Source organism: Corythoichthys intestinalis, chromosome 20, assembly GCF_030265065.1.
Source record: "Corythoichthys intestinalis isolate RoL2023-P3 chromosome 20, ASM3026506v1, whole genome shotgun sequence".
In the NCBI taxonomy this organism is placed as follows: domain Eukaryota; kingdom Metazoa; phylum Chordata; class Actinopteri; order Syngnathiformes; family Syngnathidae; genus Corythoichthys; species Corythoichthys intestinalis.
Window position 1 is genome coordinate 14,585,902 of NC_080414.1, and position 21,497 is coordinate 14,607,398.

At 38.3% G+C, this 21,497-nt stretch overlaps 1 protein-coding gene across 1 annotated transcript in view; it reads right to left on the reverse strand.

Annotated features, from left to right (window-relative positions):
- Positions 1-21,497, reverse strand: part of LOC130908834 (cadherin-7-like) — a 262,669-nt gene that overhangs the window by 234,507 nt on the left and 6,665 nt on the right. Inside the window, exon 2 of the mRNA XM_057824696.1 lies at positions 17,186-17,772. Within this exon, the coding sequence (XP_057680679.1) occupies positions 17,186-17,437 (252 nt within the window). The 5' untranslated portion in view covers positions 17,438-17,772. The remainder of the gene's footprint in view (positions 1-17,185; positions 17,773-21,497) is intronic.

Here is a 21,497-nt window from a genome sequence, read left to right on the forward strand (position 1 = left end):
GCTACAAATGAACGTTATGGAGTCGGATAGAGGCTCTAACCTTGTCGAAACGGCTGAACTTAATGAGTGGATTGGGCACGGACTGCATCTAGCAATTACTATGTGGCGTTATTTTGTATCTGTCTGTGTGTGTGATTCCTCTGATAGCTTTTGTGATGGTAAAGAATTCTGCATAAAGTACAATCCAACGGCGAAACTTATAATGACCGAGAAATGGCCCCAGCTATTTTTATTGTGCGTGCATTTATGAAAAAATGCACTGGGGGGGAAAAAAAACCCTTAAACCATAAAGTAAACACTTGTATTTAATAATTATATCACAGCAGCCATTAACAATAAGTTGTCTTTTTGAAGTGTACTGTTCAAGCTGCAAGTCATTTGTGTTACAATTACATGTTTGCACAGGCATATTGATTTTGACAGTGTACATTGTTCAAGTCATACACGCTGTTATAAATGTTCATACTTGAATTCTTATTGCTTACAATACATTTTTATTAGGGCTGTCAAACGATTAAAATTTTTAATCGAGTTAATTACAGCTTAAAAATTAATTAATCGTAATTAATCGCAATTCAAACCATCTATATAATATGCCATATTTTTCTCTAAATTATTGTTGGAATGGAAAGATAAGACGCAAGATGGATATATATTTTCAACATGCGGTACATAAGGACTATTTGTTTATTATAACAATAAATCAGTTCTAAATCAGTTATAGAAATTTTATATTAAAACCCCTCTTAATGTTTTCGTTTTAATAAAATTTGTTAAATTTTCAATCAAAAAATAAACTAGTAGCCCGCCATTGTTGATGGCAATAATTACTTACACTATAAAATCAGTCGCACCCAAACGCCAGCAGAGGGCAGCAAAACTCCGCAAAACACAATTAACAGGTGGGCCTTTCACTCTAGTGACATTTAAATATGTCTGAGCTGGGCAAGTGCGTTAATTGCGTCAAATATTTTAACGTGATTAATTTAAAAAATTAATTAACGCCAGTTAACGCGATAATTTTGACAGCCCTAATTTTTATAAATTTAATGTTTAGACTGCATGTACAATTGTTAAATACAGTATATCAAATTGAATGCTGGTAAATAAATCAACAAGAAATAGTTAATCTGTATTTCATGCATTGATTCAGATTTTCAAATTATATAACAGTCCGCTTGGGCGAATTTATCGTCATTTATCGTTATCGAGATAAATCTGCTCAATTTATCGTGATACATGTTTAAGGCCATATCGCCCAGCCCTAAGTTCTACTGTTTGGCCTTTGAGAGATTTTAAAAAGTTTATTCACTTCTTTCAGAGTTTATTACTATGAATGTACTGTATTTTTACTTCCTTACTGTTGGGCTAGTGTTATACATGTTTTAATTTCACGAATTTAGCACTATTTTGGCCTTTGCGAGCCAAAGGTTTATTCAACTATTGTCACCCATACCGGGTATGCAATAAAAATATCTATTGGATTCACTGAGTATTAGTTTTTTTCCTGTTTTGCACAGGTAAGCAGCAGCCGGACAAAGCCATGATTAGAGCAGGGCGGTAAACCGAAAATTTACCGTCACCGAAATTCTTAACGATGACCGACGTAATTTTGACCATGTCGGTAAATTCGGTAAATTAATAAAACAAGAAAATATAGTCCTTTCATCCCGCTTTGATTCTGTGTTGTTCGTTTATGTTCATTCCCCTTTAAGAAAGCGGTCAATGGGCTTACGTAGAGAGTCACGTGATCATCAAGAAGCCAATCAAACAAAAGCCCGGTAAGCTAACGCTAGCAGCTAACGCTACAAGCAAAACGTGATGGAGTGTGGCTTAAGGGAGGTTCACCAAACTTTCACCCGACATTTAGTAGACTCATGGTGGCATCCAGACGGGCTTTCACCCGCTGTCCTCCCTTGTTCTCACGATTTCCAGAGATGGTGCTTTCAGTGCTTTCTACTGGTAGCCAGGCTAACGCTAGCTAGCGGCTAACGCTACAAATGAACGTGATGGAGTCGGATAGCGGCTCTAACTTTGTCGAAACGGCTGAATTTAATGAGTGGATTGGGCACGGACAGCATCTAGCAACTACTATGTGGCGTTATTTTGTATCTGTGTGTGATTCCTCTGATAGCTTTTGTGATGGTAAAACATTCAGCATAAAGTACAATCCAACGGCGAAACTTATAATGACCGAGAAATGGCCCCAGCTATTTTTCTGTATGTGCTTATTTCTGTGTCATTATTGCTATCATAAAATCTTTATATAGCTTTAATGTGTGTGTGAGTGTCTCTGTTTGTTTGGGGGTTCATTTGTGCGTGCATTTATTAAAAAATGAACTGGGGGGGGGCCCTGAAACCATAAAGTAAACACTTGTATTTAATAATTATGTCACAGCATCCATTAACAATAAATTGTCTTTTTGAAGTGTACTGTTCAAGCTGCAAGTCATTTGTGTTACAATGACATGTTTGCACAGGCATATTGATTTTGATAATGTACATTGTTCAAGTCATACACGCTGTTATAAATGTTCATACTTGAATTCTTATTGCTTACAATACATTTTTATAAACTTAATGTTTAGACTGCATGTACAATTGTTAAATACAGTATATGAAATTGAATGCCGGTAAATAAATCAACAGCAAACAGTTAATCTGTATTTCATGCATTGATTCAGATTTTCTAATTATATAACAGTATGCTTGGGCGAATTTATCGTCATTTATCGTTATCGAGATAAATCTGCTCAATTTATCGTGATACATGTTTAAGGCCATATCGCCCAGCCCTAGCCATGATAGCAATGATTTCACATCCAAGTATTCAGCTCTTTAAAAAAAAAAAAAAAAAAATTATATATGTATGAATGGAGCGTTATCGGTATGGTATCGGCCGATACTGCACAGCCAGGTATCGGGGCCAAAAAATGGTATCGGTGCAACACTAGATCCGATACAATGATTATCGAAACATTGCTCAGGAAATCATTCTAGATATTCTACAGACAACTAATAAACAGAAATACAAGCTTCTGCTGTGAATTGGAATGAGTTTATCACTAGTAGACGTCCAATCCATTTGAACTGGGAGGGTGGCAGCGAATGAACATACCCCTCACACTTCAAACGGATTGAATGTCTATGGCCGTCAGTGGCAGCCAATGCCGGGCAATGAGGTAATTTTGGGCCATTTAAGGTTGTTGGCTGTTGGCCTGTTGATTTTCAGTAACTTCCTGTTGATTTTGGGGTATTTTATGGGTCACTTCTGTTTGTTTTGAGTTACAGAACAGAAGAGGATGAGGTAATTTTGGGCAATTTAAGGTCATTTACCTGTTGATTTTCAGTAACTTCCTGTTGATTTTGGGGTATTTTATGGTTCACTTCCTGTTTATTTTGAGTTACAGAACAGGAAGTAATAAAACAGGAAGTACAGTACAGGAAAATAATATATATAGTCTAATGCCGTTATTAAGAACACTAGTGATGATCACATGAAGGCTAAAGCAACATGGCATATCGAGCCAAGATAAAAAAGCAAAATTTACTAACCAGCACCTGACACATATGTTTCACGAAATGAGCCTGGAATGGGCACAGGCTTTACCCGCTGGTGAGTAAGCATGTGTGTGTTAGGAGGTGCAGCACGTCACATGAGTGACACAACCAAACACTGCTAAATGCGTTCTAACAACACATACAATCAGAAAATATCACACATTGTGAATTTATGACGGAATTTTCATCTCGTTCTCGTGTCGTCAAACGACTACTGGCATCTATCTCATTATGTTTTAGTCCCCCAAGACACGTTTTCAGCGCGTCATAGTGACATTATCGACATGAAAAAATTGTTTGTTTACATAATATTTTCATTATCGTCATCGTTGACGAAAACAACACTGCTGGACATCACTTTAATAGCGATATGTGGCCAACAATAAATGATGGTTGCTATGACATTTTCAACTCTTTGAATGCTAGGTCACAGAGTATGTGTTGTGGCAGTTAGTAACAGAAAAATATTTTTTCGCACACTTGCAGCCCCTCCCTGTTGAAATGGATTTGACGTCTATTGCCGTTAATGGCAGCCGAAGAGTTAAACTCGAGCATCTCTCTTTTATAATCTTGAAATTCCTTCATTCCAATCATTTATACAAAATACAAAGTCGTTCTTTCAATCAATGGGGACCGGTTGGTTCCATGGCGATGACGACGCCTGGTGGCGGAAACAATTATTTGTGTCTGATTTATATCATATCCGATTTTTATCGATTCTGAGGACATTTCTTGACCAATCGCTTAAAAAAAAATGGTAAACCTCACTTTCTTCTCAGTTATTATCCAAATCTTGAGGCAGCAAACATTTACTTCACCAGATTTCTTTTCACGAGTACGTCGCATATTGATTTTTACGTGCCATCTGCTCATTGTCGCCGAGTCGAAAAATCCATTACATTTCATTGGTTACTAAACTTGACGATCGACAAAATTCCGTAGACTCGGCTCTTTACAAATCTGCACCGTCACAGCAGAATTTTTCAGTTTACCGCGCTCCAATTATTTTCTCCTGACATTCAAAGAGCGGAGCGTTTAATTTTCTTGGGTTTTCACTGAGCTTCTTTTTTATTATCATTCATATGAAAAGAAAAGTCTTTGAAAGCGGGTGACACGGTACAAGGTGAGGCGTCTTTTACCAAGTCGTCTCAAAGACCGAAGTTTCCAACATTAACGTTAAGTGTTGTCCCCTTTTAGGACATTCTGAGACGCAATCAAACGCACAATTAACACTCCTCTCGCAAACATATTTTCAAGTAGCATCCTCGCAGAAAGAGAGGTAATCACGTCATGTTTACCAGCAAGTGGTTAAAATGGTGTATCAGCGCCGTGTAATGATTCCGGTCCAGTACGCTCACCCGAGGGCTCGGCGCCAAGGAGTAATGAGACATTTGGTGGTGAAATTTGGAATGTGACAGAACGCATTAAAGGCGAGCAGCAGGCCGCGCTGTCGGGCCAAGGCGGAGGCTTCCCACTTGCACCGGGTCGCTTTTCACGACTGCTTCATGACAGTTTGGACACAAAGTCCTGCAATTAAAGTCTGCCACAGGCGGCAAGTATGTCACTTGTGCGTCTCTTTCTGGAACGTGACGGAAATTGAAATGTGAGAGTTTTGAAATACTTGAAAAAAGGTTTAAACGACAAACGACCTCTACGTGAACCTTCGTCGGGATCTGGTTGCGATCCAACAGAGTCCTTCAAGTACTGGAGAGAACAATAGGACAATCAAATTCTTCCCAATTCCAGATGGGCACACTAATCCAGTCCAGGAAATGGTTTCGCTGGAAAACAGACCAGGCTAAAACACAGCACCGACGAGGCGGATGATCCCGCGGATGAGCGAAAAGTAATTGAATAATAAGACCAGAAAATTCCGGGACATAAGGGGGGGGATCTGGAACGCCACGGTGCCTGCTACACAGCCGTTTTACCCAAATGACTTACAAAAATCAACATCAATACAAGCAACACATAACAATGCTTATAATTAACAGTTTTTACTAGATATCGAATGGGTCTTTTTTTTTTTTTTATAGTATGCCGTTTGGACCTAAAAGAGTGGATACTAACAGAGGCGACATTTGGTGCAAAAGTTAGCCCTCAGCCTACCTTTACTGGCATAATAGCTAACATGACTTTGGGTACTTGACGAGAAATCTATGATTTTACAAATCAAACTTTTGAAATGATTAATTTAAATTAATTTCTTATATATATATATTAGGGCTGTCAAACGATTAAAAATTTTAATCGAGTTAATTACAGCTTAAAAATTAATCGTAATTAATCGCAATTCAAACCATCGGTAAAATATGCCATATTTTTCTGTAAATTAATGTTGGAATGGAAAGGCACAGAACGGATATATACATACAACATACTGTACATCAGTACTGTATTTGTTTATTGTAACAATAAATCCACAAATGGCATTACTAACATTCTTTCTGTTAAAGTGATCCACGGATAGAAAGACTTGTAGTTCTTAAACGATAAATGTTATAGTTACAAGTTATAGTAATTTTATATTAAAACCCCTCTTCATGTTTTCGTTTTATTAAAATTTGTAAAATTTTCAATCAAAAGTAGAGTTAATATAATAATAAGAAGAATAAAAATAACAATAATAAAAATAGAGTGAAAAGTTTTATGTGTATTTTGCATAGCTATTTTTATATGGAATGCCAGTTAATTTTGCATTGTTGTTTAACTGTGTGTCAGAATAGGGCCTCATTACTAAGGACTGAAGTGCTTTTCTTTTTGTGAACATTGTTTTTTTTTTTTTGGAGAGATAGCGATATTATTTTTGTTGTGCTTTCACTAAACGATACTTATGTTTGTTGTGAAGGAGTTGCCGAAGCTTATGCCAATAAACGGCGCGGTCCAAAGAACGCTTGTGTCCACTCGCCTTTACTGTATAACATATATCTGTACATATCTTACCCAAAATACAACAAGAGACACATAATTGCCACTAAAAGAAAGAAAACTTACCGAAATATGTGTGGAGCACAAATAGCAATTTGCATTGCATTGTGAATACAGCATAAACGTCTCACAACTACTAATTCTCCCACGTTTAGAAGAAATAACATGAGTATGGAACGGCGCTGCCCCCAAGCGGCCGGTGGCATTCTTTTCACCCTTAATGTCCATAAACTGCCTCATTGTAATCTGTTTGAGGCAATATGCGAGCGGGTCATTCAGTGCATGTGTTAATTGCGTCAAATATTGTAACGTGATTAATTTTAAAAATTAATTAACGCCCGTTAACGCGATAATTTTGACAGCCCTAATATATATATGTATATAGCTTTAACAGAGTGGACACATTAAGATCACCCACATTGAACATACTTCATAAAACTGCAAAATCAGATTTTTAAAGGAGGTAAAAAATAAAATTGATTACCACAGTTGAATTCCCTGCCAATGGTTTGATGTTATCGCAGAAGAGTGATGTCACTAATAAACGGGGAATTTACTTAAAGGGACACTAACACAAACAACTTTTTGAGTGGAGAGTGACACTGTGGACCAACTGAAAACCTTTTTTTTTTTTTTAATTAAATATTTCAATTTAAGAACCACACATGACTAAAGATAGATTGTAGATGACAATAAAATCAGAACAATCATTTTGGATTTTTTGTACATATATTATAGTTATTTTATAGATTGAATTTGAATATAACACACTGGGGACATCGCAAAATTCTATAACAGCCTTTTACCAGAAGTAAATAACTACTGTATTGTTTGGACTATAAGTCGCACCGGAGTATAAGTCGCATTTTTGGGGGAAACTTACTTGATAAAATACAACACATAGAACAGATATGTCACCTTGAAAGGCAATTTAAAATAAAAATACAATAGAGAACAACATGCTGAATAAGTGTACAGTATGATAATATTACATGATACATGAACAACAAAATGCGAACGTTGATGGTATGTTAATGTAACATAGCTATTAAAAGTTATTCAGATAACTATAGAATAAAGAACATGCTGACAAGTTTACCAAACCAACAGTGTCACTCCAAAACCCCAAAATAACATGTGAAATGATATAACAATGTGTTAATAATTTCCCACATAAGTCGCTCCTGAGTATAAGTCACATCCCCAGCCAAACTAAGATAAAACTGCAACTTATAGTCCGAAAAATATGTTATATAAAAATATTGAAATAAAGGCAATTGATAGTACCGTGCACAAAAAATTAGTCGAAAAAGTATTTGTCCAAGTTTAGTGAAAATACAGCTTATTTATACTAGGGCAGTACTTCTCAAATGGTGGGGCACGCTCCCCCCCCAGGCTGGGCCAAATCAATCCCGGGGGGGGTGCATGTGACCTCGCGAAACATACTTTTTTGTCGTACTAGGATCATGTGTAATAGCACATCCAGTCTGAGGGTGGCAGTGGTAATGTCATTTTCAGAGTGTGTGCAGTATTCTTGCACTAAACAAGAGCACACAGCAAAGAGCAGGAAATATGAAGTCTCCCGAAAGCTAGGACAAGGGAATATGACGAAGTGTACGTAGCGTTTGGCTTCACTTTTAATACAGTGGGAGATGAGGAAATACCTGTATGTTTACTGTGTCCAGAAATGTTGGCAGCGGACAGCATCAGTGTCATTTTTGGCAGCCCTTTTAATTTTCATCTTAGTTTTTGGCTTTTGGACAATAATACTTAGTCTTAGTCATATTTTGGTCGTTTCAAAATGTGTTTGTCTTCGTCTAATTTTTTTTGTTGACGACAACTCAGACTAATTTCGTCTAGTTTTAGTCGATGTTTTCTCAATATTGTCATCTGTAAAATTCGAAAGTTTCCCTCCATTAAAAAAAAAAAAATAAATTCTAACTATTTCGAATGAACATTGACAGACAACCACACATTGTAGCATCTACAAACCCATCACGTGATAATACACACTGAGCAGGGAAACAGTATGTTATTTTCAATGAAGTATACTCACCTGGACGCCACGAACTGTATGTAAAAAAAGTTGTCAGAGAGTTTAAGAGGACGCTCGCCGTGAGCAATAGCCTAATGCTAGCGTGAATGTGCATGCTATGCTAATGCTACGAGTTACATTGAGTGATGACCACTCAGCACAGATCTTTAAAGGCTTATCAAGCAACATTGCATATTCTCTAAGGACAAGATAAGACATATCTTACCGTGTGCGTATAAAAACAAACAATGGGGAGACTGGAAAGGACACTAGTGTGCTAGCTTGGGTGCAGCACATCACATGAGTGACACAACCAGACAACTGCTACATAAAATCTCACACGTGACGTAAACTATGGCGCCTTTTCATCCCGTTCTCGTCTCATCAAATGAAAACTGACATTCCTGTTGTTATGTTTTAGTCTCCCGAGACACATTCTTAGCCCGTTATCGTCTCGTCATGGTCATGAAAAAATTGTTCGGCTATGAAATATTTTCATTATAGTCATCGTTGACGAGAACAACACAGGACAGCATGAAGCGAAATCAGTAAAGACGTCAGTTAAAGACATTAGACCCCCACATTAATAAGCCACTTCTTCAGCGAAAACAAGCCGAATATTGCCAACAATCATCCCACTTTGTGAGTGCTACATCAGTAAACTAGCGCGCACTGTTAGAGTCATGCAAGGTGGTATACCAAGTTGCTCAGTGCAGTCGACATGCTGGATGATACAAGGGCTGCAAAAATAAAAAAATGTATTCATTTTTGTTTGGCATATTGTGCTCTGAGTTCATGTTGCTAATCAATTAGGATTTATTATGATTTATTAAATTTCATTTTTCAGTATCAAATAGTCCAAAAATGTGCCTTTCGTGTATGTTTTTCTTTAAAAAAAAAAAAAAAAAAAATCAGGCAAACTGATGCACTTTAAGTATTTTCTGTTACAAACATCTTATGCAGAAGTATGCTTATAATAATTTTACAGACATATGATACTTTTTTCTTTTTTTTCTTCTTAACAGGAAGGGCTATAGGGGAACAGAACAAAAGAAGAAGAGAGAGAGACAGAAGAAGCACAAACAACAACAAGAACATTGAACGCCTACACAAACTATAAATATGTTGGTGCTATCGTTAACTAGTTGTATTTCCGGTTGACACCATGTGGTGGGCCTGAGAGATAAGTGATTGGGAGGGCTGTAGTGTACACAAATCAGCCATGTGGCGTCCCCTCTTGCCATCCCTGAAGGCCGGTTGATGGGTGCGCGGGTGGCCTGGGGGACCACCCTGGATCCCGGGGGGTTGGGGGGGGTGATGGCTCCTTTTCTGGGCTGCAGGAGGAGGGACGGGCTGCACTGTATCCCTCCCCCCCCAGCCCGCCCTTCCTCCCCGGGCGGGCTAGGTGGGGGCCGTGGCCCTGGGTTGGCGCCCGCGTGGCGTCTCCGCTCGTCTGCGTGGCTGTCGCGCGCCTGGTGGGGCTCGCGTGCGGCTGGATGGGATGGGGCAATTTGGTGGCATAGGGTCGGTCGCCAACGGGCTTACACTCACAAGGGATTCACACGATTACTGGGTTCTAGATCACAGATCTGATTTGTGTACACTCTACCCCTTTCAATCACTTATCTTATAGACTCCCCCATCCCCTTCTTTCCCTGGTCAACAGGCCACCCCACACGGTGTCAACCAGAAATACATCTAGCTGACGATAGCACCAACATATTATTAGTTGGTGTAGAAGTTCAATGTATTTCTTGTTGTAGTTTGAGTTTCTTTTCTTTCTTCTCTTGTGTTTCTTTTCTTCTGTTCCCCCATAACCCCTTCCTGTTCGCTGCTTTGTCATAATAAACGAGGTATGTTGAATGATCACAATGGGAGTATGTCAGACTCTCAATGTGAAACATTAAAACTGTTCAGACCATCCGGCCACTTAGACATTCTCCGTGTCAAACAGCTGAACAGGACAGGTTATAAAAAAAAAAAAAATAGGGCTGTCAAATGATTAAAATTTTTAATCGAGTTAATCACAGCTTAAAAATTAATTAATCGTAATTAATCGCAATTCAAACCATCTCTAAAATATGCCATATTTTTCTGAAAATTATTGTTGGAATGGAAAGATAAGACACAAGATGGATATATACATACAACATACTGTACATAAGTACTGTATTTGTTTATTATAACAATAAATCCACAAATGGCATTATTAACATTCTTTCTGTTAAAGGAATCCATGGATAGAAAGACTCGTAGTTCTTAAAAGATAAGTGTTATAGTTACAAGTTATGGTATTTTTATATTAAAACCCCTCTTCATGTTTTCGGTATAATTTGTAAAATTTTCAATCAAAAGTAGAGTTAATATATTAATAATAATAAGAATAAAAATAACAATAATAAGAATAGAGTGACCAAAGTCTGAGTAAGTTTTATGTGTATTTTGCTTAGCTATTTTGATTGGGAATGCCAGTTCACTTTGCATTGTTGTTTAACTGTGTTAAAATAGGGCCTCATTACTACAGACTGAAGTGCTTTTATTTTTGTGAACATTATTTTTTTGAGAGATAGGAATATTATAGCGGGTCATTCAGTGCATGCGTTAATTGCGTCAAATATTTAAACGTGATTAATTTAAAAAATTAATTACCGCCCGTTAACGCGATAAATTTGACAGCCCTAAAAAATAATTTTAAAAAAGCCATGTGGTCTAGAACCCAGTATTTGTGTGAATCCCTTGTGAGTGTGAGTATGTTGGCATCCTATCCTGTCTCATCGCTAATCCTGACACTGAGTTTTTCTACTTGAGTGTTTCTAATTTCACCTAGTCATGTGTGAATCCCATCTGAGATGTGATAGTCCCTCATGATGAAATGATACTATTTTTAGTGGCAGCAGAAAGTTGGGGGGCACGAAACATTTACTTCTTCCTGGTAGGGCCTAACATAAAATAAATGAGAAGCAAATGGCACCCTACAAAAAAATTACCCGGTCTGATGGTGGTATGAAAATTCACTAATACATTCCAGGAGTTTTTCCCCCTATTGCTGCGTGTTTCTTTGCAAGCAGAACATAAAAAAACTGTTAAAACTGTGAAAAAGGCAAATGTAGGAATGGGCCACACGCTAATGAAAAACATGACATTTTGATGCTGATCTATAGATAAACCAAGAACACTACTAATCGCTTCATTTTTAAGTGTAATAAAGCAACAGTTTTAATAGCATACACAGGTAATTATCTCTGAAAATGTGTAATTTGGTGCTAATCCAATTGGGATTATTTGGCCTTGGAGAAGGTGTACGATCCCTGAGTACCATTGTTTGTTTTTTAATATAGATTTAAATACGGCGTTATCTTATGCTTAGCTTTCAGTATTTTCTGCATAATTAAGACAATAAATAAAACTAAACACAAACATACAAAAAGTATCCAGCTGTGTTGTTTTGTCCATCGGCCACTGATTTATTTTTAGAATTTGCAATAAACACAGCTTCTGTACGGCCGGCCACAGAAGTCACAGCCAGATAGCATTCCACTCATTACGCTGCCATATTGCCTTTTTTTTTTTTTTTTTTTTTAATTCTAGGAGCTAGTTTGGTTGTTAGGTTTGTTTCCGTGGCAACACGAGAACCTTCCGGAAGAGTTGTAAAACCAGGGAAGTTTGCTTGTTCGTGTGCAGTATGCAGTGAGAGCAATTGCAGCTGCTTCTAGTTTTGTTTTTTCCACTCGCGTGCACAACCCGGCAGCTACCTGAGGACACACTTTTACAACAGGAGCTTTAACATATGTTGTTTATGCAACATTAGTTAAGTTGCGTGCGCACGTTTAACAGCCCTTCACGTTAATCTTTCTTTTAGACGTCACTTCGATAGATTTATATTTTATTTACTTGCCAAAAGATGCATTACATTACTTGGCAGAACAGCTGCTGGTCAAAGGGATGTTGGAGTGCACCTTTTGGGATGGATGACATTTTCAAGGGCTCTGTGTATGTACATGCCCAAATATTGTTTGCAGATAGGGAAGTAAAATAGGTTCAGGTCAATAAAAAAAACTTTTTGTCTTTGAACTTAAACTAGCAGAGTAGACTTCCTGTGGGTTTTCATGCCAAACTGGCTTAGGCAGCTGAATTTACAGAACATTAAAGGCGTTCTCATTTGTCTTTGGACAAAAATATGGAAATGCGTGAGATTCTGTAGCAGTTTCTAAACCGCCGCTGCGTTTTCAAGCATGAGTCCTTGAGAGTTTTTTTTATAGATCTACTTATGGCAGATATATCTACCAAGTTTCATGTTGTTAGGACATTTTAGCTCTGGGGGCTGAATTTAGAAAAATATTTCAAGCACTTCCATCTTTTAGCTATTTAAATTAGGGCTGTCAAACGATTAAAAATTTTAATCGAGTTAATTACAGCTTAAAAATTAAATAATCGTAATTAATCGCAATTCAAATCATCTATAAAATATGCCGTATTTTTCTGTAAATTATTGTTGGAATGGAAAGATAAGACACAAGATGGATATATACATTCAACATACAGTACATAAGTACTGTATTTGTTTATTATAACAATAAATCAACAAGATGGCAATAACATTATTAACATTCTGTTAAAGTGATCCATGGATAGAAAGACTTGTAGTTTTTAAAAGATAAATTTAGTACAAGTTATAGAAATTTTATATTAAAGCCCATCTTAATGCTTTCGTTTTAATAAAATTTGTAAAATTTTCAATCAAAAAATAAACTAGTAGCCCACCATTGTTGATGTCAATAATTACACAATGTTCATGGGTGCTGAAGCCCATAAAATCAGTCGTACCCAAGCACCAGCAGAGGGCGACAAAACTCCAAAAAACACAAGTAACAAGTGGACATTGCGCTGCTGTCATTTTAATCTGTTTGAGCAGGGAATGTGCGTTAATTGCGTCAAATATTTTAACGTGATTAATTTTAAAAATTAATTACCGCCCGTTAACGCGATAATTTTGACAGCCCTAATTTAAATATCTGCTTCAAACATGATAGCAGACTTTCTGTGTCTTTCCATGCATGGTTTCTTGAGACTTTTTGTTGATCTGCTTATGATAAACCTGCTTACCATTTTTATGCCAAACTGTCTCAGGAAGGTGAATTTACGGAATATTCAAGCGTCTACCAAGTATCATATTGTTAGGACATTCTAGCTCTGGGGTCTGAATTTTCAAAATATTTCAAGCACTTCCATGTTTTGACTATTAAAATATCTGCTTCAAACCAAGATGGCAAACCTTCTATGTCTTTCCATGCATGGTTTCTTGAGAGTTTTTTGTTGATCTGCTCATGATAGACCTAATTAAGAAATTTCATGCCAAACTGGCTTAGGCAGGTGAGTTTACAGAACATTCAAGCCATTCTTATTTGTCTTTGGACAAACACTGGTAAAGACTCAGATTCTGTAGCGGTTTCAAAACAAAATGTTAGACTTCCTCTGCGTTTTCAAGCATTGGTCCTTGAGACTTTTTTGTAGATCAACCTATGACAGGTATGTCTACCAAGTATCATGTTGTTAGGATATTTTATCTCTGGGGGCAGAATTTTCAAAATATTTTAAGCAATTCCGTGGTTTAGGCTTTAAAATACAGTGGCACCTCGACATACGATAGCTTCGACCTACGATCACTTCGACACACGATCTTTTTGACATCCGGCGTAAAATTTGACCCGCCGTCCGACAACATTTTCAAAATGCGACGATTTATGACAGCGCCCCAGTTTCTTTGTTTTCCAGCTAGACGGACGCACGGCGGATTTTCTTGTGAGAGAAGTCAACATGCCTTCCAAAAATGTTAGTGCAGGTGGTGAAACAATGAAAAAATGTGATGCTTTTACCATTGATATGAAGATTCAAATGATAGAAAAAATGAGTGTGGGGTACGCATCCGTGAACTGCCTCAACAATACGGCTGTAGAATGTCTACAATCTCCATTGTCCTCCTCCGACCTCCGTTCGACAGTTTTTATAAGTTAAGGTGACAATTATTATTGTGGTAACATCGCCAAAGAAATCGCCTGCTTCGTCAGGTTTTTATCATTTATTTCAGAACTCGTACAACACAACATGCCTACTCAGGGCCGGCCCCGGCCATTTGGGCGCCCTAAGCAAAATAATGGCAAGGGGCCCATATTTTTGGCCAACCATTTCGTCACAATGTACTGTGAAACCCATACATGCAATCCAACCCATACGTCCATATTTTGTATATTAATCATATTTTGTTGCGCTGCATACTTCAAACTTCTCACCCCAAATGACATGTAATGATAAGAAAATGGATGTTTGCATGGATAAACGGCAATGTGCGCCACATTATTCACGATGCTCGATTAACAACGTATAAAATGAGCTTGCCAGATTGGGGGCCCCTTAGTGGTCAGGGGCCCTAAGCAGCTGCATAGTCTGTGTATATGCTGGGCCGGCCTTGCGCCTACTGTCCGCCGCAGTTGACGGTGTTCTCAACAAAACATTAAAAGTGAAAGTAAACTCTCAACCCCACCACTCCCTCTCTGTCACGTCAGCGACGCGGTGCGTTCAGGTACAGAATGCAAAACACGTCTTCTACATTAGAACCCGATTCATTACATTATTACAGGAATGACTATTATTATTATTTTATTATTCCGGTTGTTATTAATAATTTATTTGTTTTGCTATGTGTAATTGTCATTTTTAATAGTACCAGCAGTATTTAGTAAGGATTTAGTGTAGGTTTTTGGGCTGTGAAACGGATTAATGGAATTATAATGTATTCCTGTGGGAAAATCCTGCTCCCGACATACGACCATTTCGACTTACAAACACGGTCCTAGAACGAATTAACTACATATGTAGAGGTACCAATGTATCTGCTTCAAACAAGATGGCAGACTTCCTGTGTCATCCCATTCATGGTCTCTTGAGACTTTTTTGTAGGTCCACTTATGATAGACCTGCTTACCAAATTTCAGGTCTTTAAGTCCAACTAGCTTTTGGGGCTGAATTTTCAAACATACACATGTAAACAAAATGACCATGATAATCAAGTTTTGAGTATGGAAAAGCTCTTAATATAGTGATTTGAATCTACATATCTAAAAGCAATAATGAACTATTTTAATTAGAGATGTCCCGATTGATCTGCATCCCGATTGATCGGCATCCCGATCGATCGGGTCCGATCACGTCATTTTCAAAGTATCGGAATCGGCAAAAAAATATCGGCCATGCCTTTTTTAAATATATATATATATTTTTTTAATTAAATCATTTTCTAATTGTATTTAATGTTACAGACATAATATGTTACACTCATCCAGAGTCTTTAGTTTAGGCTTAAGGTAGGGTTATCAAATTAAACCCCATAACGGCGGTAATTAATTTTTTTGAAAAATGTATCATGTTTAAATATTTAACGCAATTAATGCATGCGTTGCACAATGCACTCACGCATCGTCGCGCTCAATCTGTACTGGCGCCGTTTTACCTATATAGAGAGATAAAGGGCAGCATAAAATGAGTAGAGTGAATTTTGGCAGCCTTTGGAGCCTTTAATTAATAGGCTAAAGCCTTACAATCCCTCTCCCATCGATTAGAAATATCATGGGAAGCAATGTGGGGAAGCAAGGTAGCAATTGATCATTGTCTTATCACCTTATGTTAATTTCCAACGCAGAGAAGATATATCAATTGCTAGCACTATGCACAGTCATGGTTCCACTTCCCATCATGCATTTGGGTTGAATGGCTGCAGTATCATTTACTGACAGCTCAACAAATACACTAGATGGCAATATTTAGTCATAATATACAAAGTCACAAGTCTTTCTATCCGTGGATCCCTCTCACAGGAAGAATGTTAATAATGTAAATGCCATCTTGAGGATTCATTGTCATAATAAACAAATACAGTACTTATGTACTGTATGTTGAATGCACATATGTTAGGGCCTCTGCCCCTCTTTCCTAATTACAGGTCAGACGGGTGGAGTGGCCGCAGCTGTGAGCAGTTACAATCAGCCAGCTTTAAAAGCCCAGCAGACGCACCACCACGTCGCCAGATCAACTTGTCTTACTTCTCAGTCAGTTGTATCCCGCACCCCTATTATACACATTGATTTTGACTCCCGGCTCATGACCTCTTTCTCTCGCTTCCAGGACCTGATCAGCGCGCCCCTCGTCGGATACCTCAGCTTATCTTCTGACCCGCTAAACCCGACAGCCGCCGACATCCCACGTTGGATTCAACTTGCAACAATTCCTCCTTCCGTCTGAGTAATCATCGTGTGTTCAATAAACTTTGCATCTCCCCACTCACGTTCCCTGTTGTCTGCGTTGGGATCCCCCACCACTTCCGCGATCCTTAACAATATATTTGTCAGAGTTTTATTCATTTTTTTCTTGATGCATTGCCAAAATGTACATGATCCGAAAAATTATCGGGAATGACTGGAATAGAATCGGGAGCAAAAAAAAGCAATCGGATCGGGAAATATCGGGATCAGCAGATACTCAAACTAAAACGATCGGATCGGGAGCAAAAAAAAACATGATCGGAACAACCCTAATTTTAATTCCTGACTCACATGATTACAAATTCCCAAAACCAACGCAAAAAAGCCAAGCAGATCACGGTTCACTCACCTTTCCGACGTAGAGTGGCTCGTTTCCCGTGAACTCCTCTAGCACGAAGAACTGGTTCCATACCCAGCTGCGCCTGTGCCTGTTCAGGGCCCCCTGGGGGGTCGCACCTGAGCGCGGAGAGTCATCCCGGTCCCCAGAGCCGCCGCCCCCGTCGGGCCCCGAGCAACCCCCCTGTCGGATGGGAAGCAGGAGGCCCAGGAGTGCCAGGAGAGCCAGGGCTCTGCACACGGCTGAGCGGCACCACACCATCATCTGCGCCACCCCCACCGTTTTCCTCCCCGCGCTGCTCCAAAACGCACTCAGGCCAGAAGAGGAGCAAAAAAATAAATAAAATATAAAATAATGGGGGAAAAAAAGCTAAAATGTCAAAACCCCTCAGGGTTTTTATCCACACAGTCCCGAGCTCGTTTCACCACGGTGCAGTCAAGCTCGGCATTCTGCTGTGCGCCTCCTCATTTTTTCCCGATTGGAGACTAAAAGCGAGGTAATTCCTTCCACTCGGGCGCCGGGGAGTTGACATTAAAGGTGGCTAACAGGGTCAGCGGCGGCCGAGGAGCTTTCGCACGGCAAGGTCCGATAATTGGCACCTATCGGAGCGCAGAGAAGACAAAAAAGACAACGTTAACGTCAGCAAAAGTGCTTCTGTGACCGTGGAGTAATATGATTACTGGTGCGCCTGTAATGTGATTACTGGTGCACCAGTAATGACATGCTCTTTTGAATTGGAGGGAAACTCTAAAGACAGTCAATTGGGTCACCAAGTTTAAGAGTAAACTGATAGTTTTTAAAGAAGAAAATGGCTTCAGAAAGTTCCAGTACTTGCCTGGGGGATGAATTTTCTAAAATATGTGAAGCTATTATTCATCTTTAAGGGACTCTGGAAAAAATGATGCTATAAAATACCTGCTTCAAACTAAAATGTCAGACTTACTGTGTTGTTTCACACCTGAACTCTTGAGACTTTTTTTTTTAATCTACTCACTATAGACCCAATTTTTTTCATGAATTTTGGACCCTGTGTCATTTTACAGGTCTGAATTCTTAATTTTGCCAAGTAAAACTGGCTGGAACAATTTTGTCTTTTAACCCTTAAACAGACACGGCGCGCCGCATACGCATAACACGCACTGCGCGTAGGGCACCAACTGCCTGAAGGGGCACCCAAAAAAAATCAAGTTTGTAAAAAATCTTTAAAAATAGTAATTGTAATAATAACAACAATATATTTGGTTGTCAATAGAAAATCAATAATACAAATTTTGACCAAAAAATGTTTGGATTTTTTTGTCTTTTTGGGCCCAAAATGTCAGTGAAAAAAACAACAGTTTGAACATGAAGGTTATTGTGTCCTGAAAAGAGGGACCCAACCAGGCTATTGTGGACAATTCTTTCTTTGAAATACATAGGCAACATTAAAGGCATGCAAAATCTGACAAAATAGGCCCGGACCTTAAAGGTTTAATAGCTGCCATTGACGGTCATAGACCAGTCTGTTTTATCTCACTGTGTTCCTTGGTAAATAAAGTGATGACTACGTTGTAATGCTACTGATAGTCATGCAGAACGTACTCTAATTAACTGGCTGCTGTTAATGGCAATAGATATCTAATTGATTTTAATCCTCGTAACTACTTTGTAATGCTACTTATAGTCATGTAGTATATACATAGAAATTTTGAAATTATTTTGAAGTTTTGAATACGCTTTTGACTTATTGTCTACTATAGACCACCATAGACATCCAATCCATTTTAACTCACAGTTATGGTGACTTTGTAATCCTACTTAGAGTCATGTAGCATTTCAATAGAATTTGGCCTTTTACACTTCACGCTGTACAAATGGGGACACCGGCGTACCCCTTGATTTCTTGGGCCATAACGTCTGTTGTACTTGTCATAAAGACGTCATTTTTGACCCGTGTATAGAGACAACACCAGATGGCAGCACTGCCGCATTGCAACTAATAGCGTTTTACTGAGCCGACTGGAAAAAATCCATTCGAAGTTCACGTCAGTGGCCGCCATTATGCATCCGTGAAGTTTCATATCCTCTCTCTGGTGGAATAATCAATTTGGATCACAAAACAACTTCATAATTTAATGTAATAATGATGTCTATGGATCACAATTATATTGGAAATATGACATCACAACGACAAGGCAGGGGTAGAAGAAGGTGTGGAATACCAGGAGAAGACCATCCAGTCCGCAGGAGGCAAGTACTAGCTGTAAATTATTCTGATGAGGAATCTCCAGAAAGTGGTGACATGGAGTCAGAGAAAGGGTTGATGAACAATGGCATGGATCCCCTTTAACAAGAACCGAGGATGAACACACACTTCCCAGATGTAGATGAAAACATTTTCTATTCAATTCAAATGAAATGAATAAAAATGTTATTTTTCAAGTTTCATGACAATAATGTCTATGGTTTACAAACTATTGTCAATAAGTGCTATTTTTTTAATGTAAATTACTCTGTGCACATTTGCTCAACCGCAATGTGAAATACGTCAAATTAAAGCCAAGATGTTACATTTTTTTGATTGTTGTCAGTTGTCAAAACCTTACTGAGATTTATAGTTTATCAGTAATCAAGCAATGTGTGTGATTATCCATATTTGGCATTTGAAATTCTTCAACTTTAACTGGTTATGTCACTTTCAAAAATGAAACATTTGGGGGGGAAAAGTTAACATGATCCTCATGATTTAGGAATTAAAAGATGTACAAAAAAGGCATGTTTGAACTGCTTTTTTTAGTTTGTAAATACTCATTGAAAAATCGCACCCCTAATTTGATGTCCCCATTGACGACTATAAACAGCCAATCCATTCTAACTTAAAAAGTTGTGACTAGAGATGTCCCGATCGATGGCATCCCGATCAATCGGGTCCGATCACGTCATTTTCAAAGTATCAGAATCGGCAAAAAAATATCGGCCATGCCTTTTTTTAATACAGTGGGTAGAACAAGTATTTGATACACTCACAACGGGAAAACCCATTGGCAGTTTTGGCAATCCCACTCACAATGGGAAAACCCATTGGCAGTGTATCAAATATTTGTTCTCCCAACTGTATATATATTTTTTAATTAAATCGTTTTCTAATTGTAATTAACGTTACAGACATAGTATGTTACACTCATCCAGAGTCTTTAGTTTAGGCTTAAGGTAGGGTAATGAAGTTTATCCCTATAACGGCGGTAATTAATTTTTTAAAAAATGTATCACGTTAAAATATTTAACGCAATTAATGCATGCGCAGCACGACCCACTCACGCATTGTCGCGCTCAATCTGTAATGGCGCCGTTTTACCTCTATAAAAGAGTGAATTTTGGCAGCCTTTGGAGCATTTTTTTTAAATTGGCTAAAGCCTTACAATTCCTCTCCCTACGGTTAGAAATATCATGGGAAGCAATGTGGGGAAGCAAGGTAGCAATTGATCTTTTTCTTAACACCATAAGTTTTTTCCCAACGCAGAGAAGATATATCAATTGGTAGCACTACACGTCATGGTTCCACTTCCCATCATGCATTTGGGTTGAATGGCTGCAGTATCATTTACTGAAAGCTCAACAAATACACTAAATGGCAATATTTAGTCACAATATACAAAGTCACAAGTCTTTCTATCCATGGATCCCTCTCACAGAAAGAATGTTAAAAATGTAAATGCCATCTTGAGGATTTGTCATAATAAACAAATACAGTACTTATGTACTGTATGTTGAATGTATATATTCGTCCGAGTTTTATTCATTTTATTCTTAATGCATTGCCGAAATGTATATGATCGGGAAAAATTATTGGGAATGATTGGAATTGAATCGGGAGCAAAAAAAAAAAAGCAATCGGATCGGGAAATATCGGGATCGGCAGATACTCAAACTAAAACGATCGGGATCGGATCGGGAGCAAAAAAAACATGATCGGAACAACCCTAGTTGTGACCCTTTTGTAACGCTGCTTATAGTCATGTAGCATGTGTCGTCAGTTATGTTTATGATGTCTTCTGTATCCTGTTTGGCATTAAATGATCACTGCTAGCCCGGCTAGCCCCAGCTAATAATTGCTGCCATCTCTCGTTGTTTAAATGGATGGGATGTCAATCGCTGTCAATGGCAGCAAACGATGAATTTTCTAAAACATTTTTGCAGATCTACTCATGATAGGCATCTGCACCGAAGTTCGTGATTCTAAGTGTTGCTGAAACTTCAAAAAAGACCCGCCACCATCTTGGCAAAAGAAAAAACGAGGCCTAACAGGAATGGCGTCCTTGACCTGGCGTGGCAGATCGTCATCAAA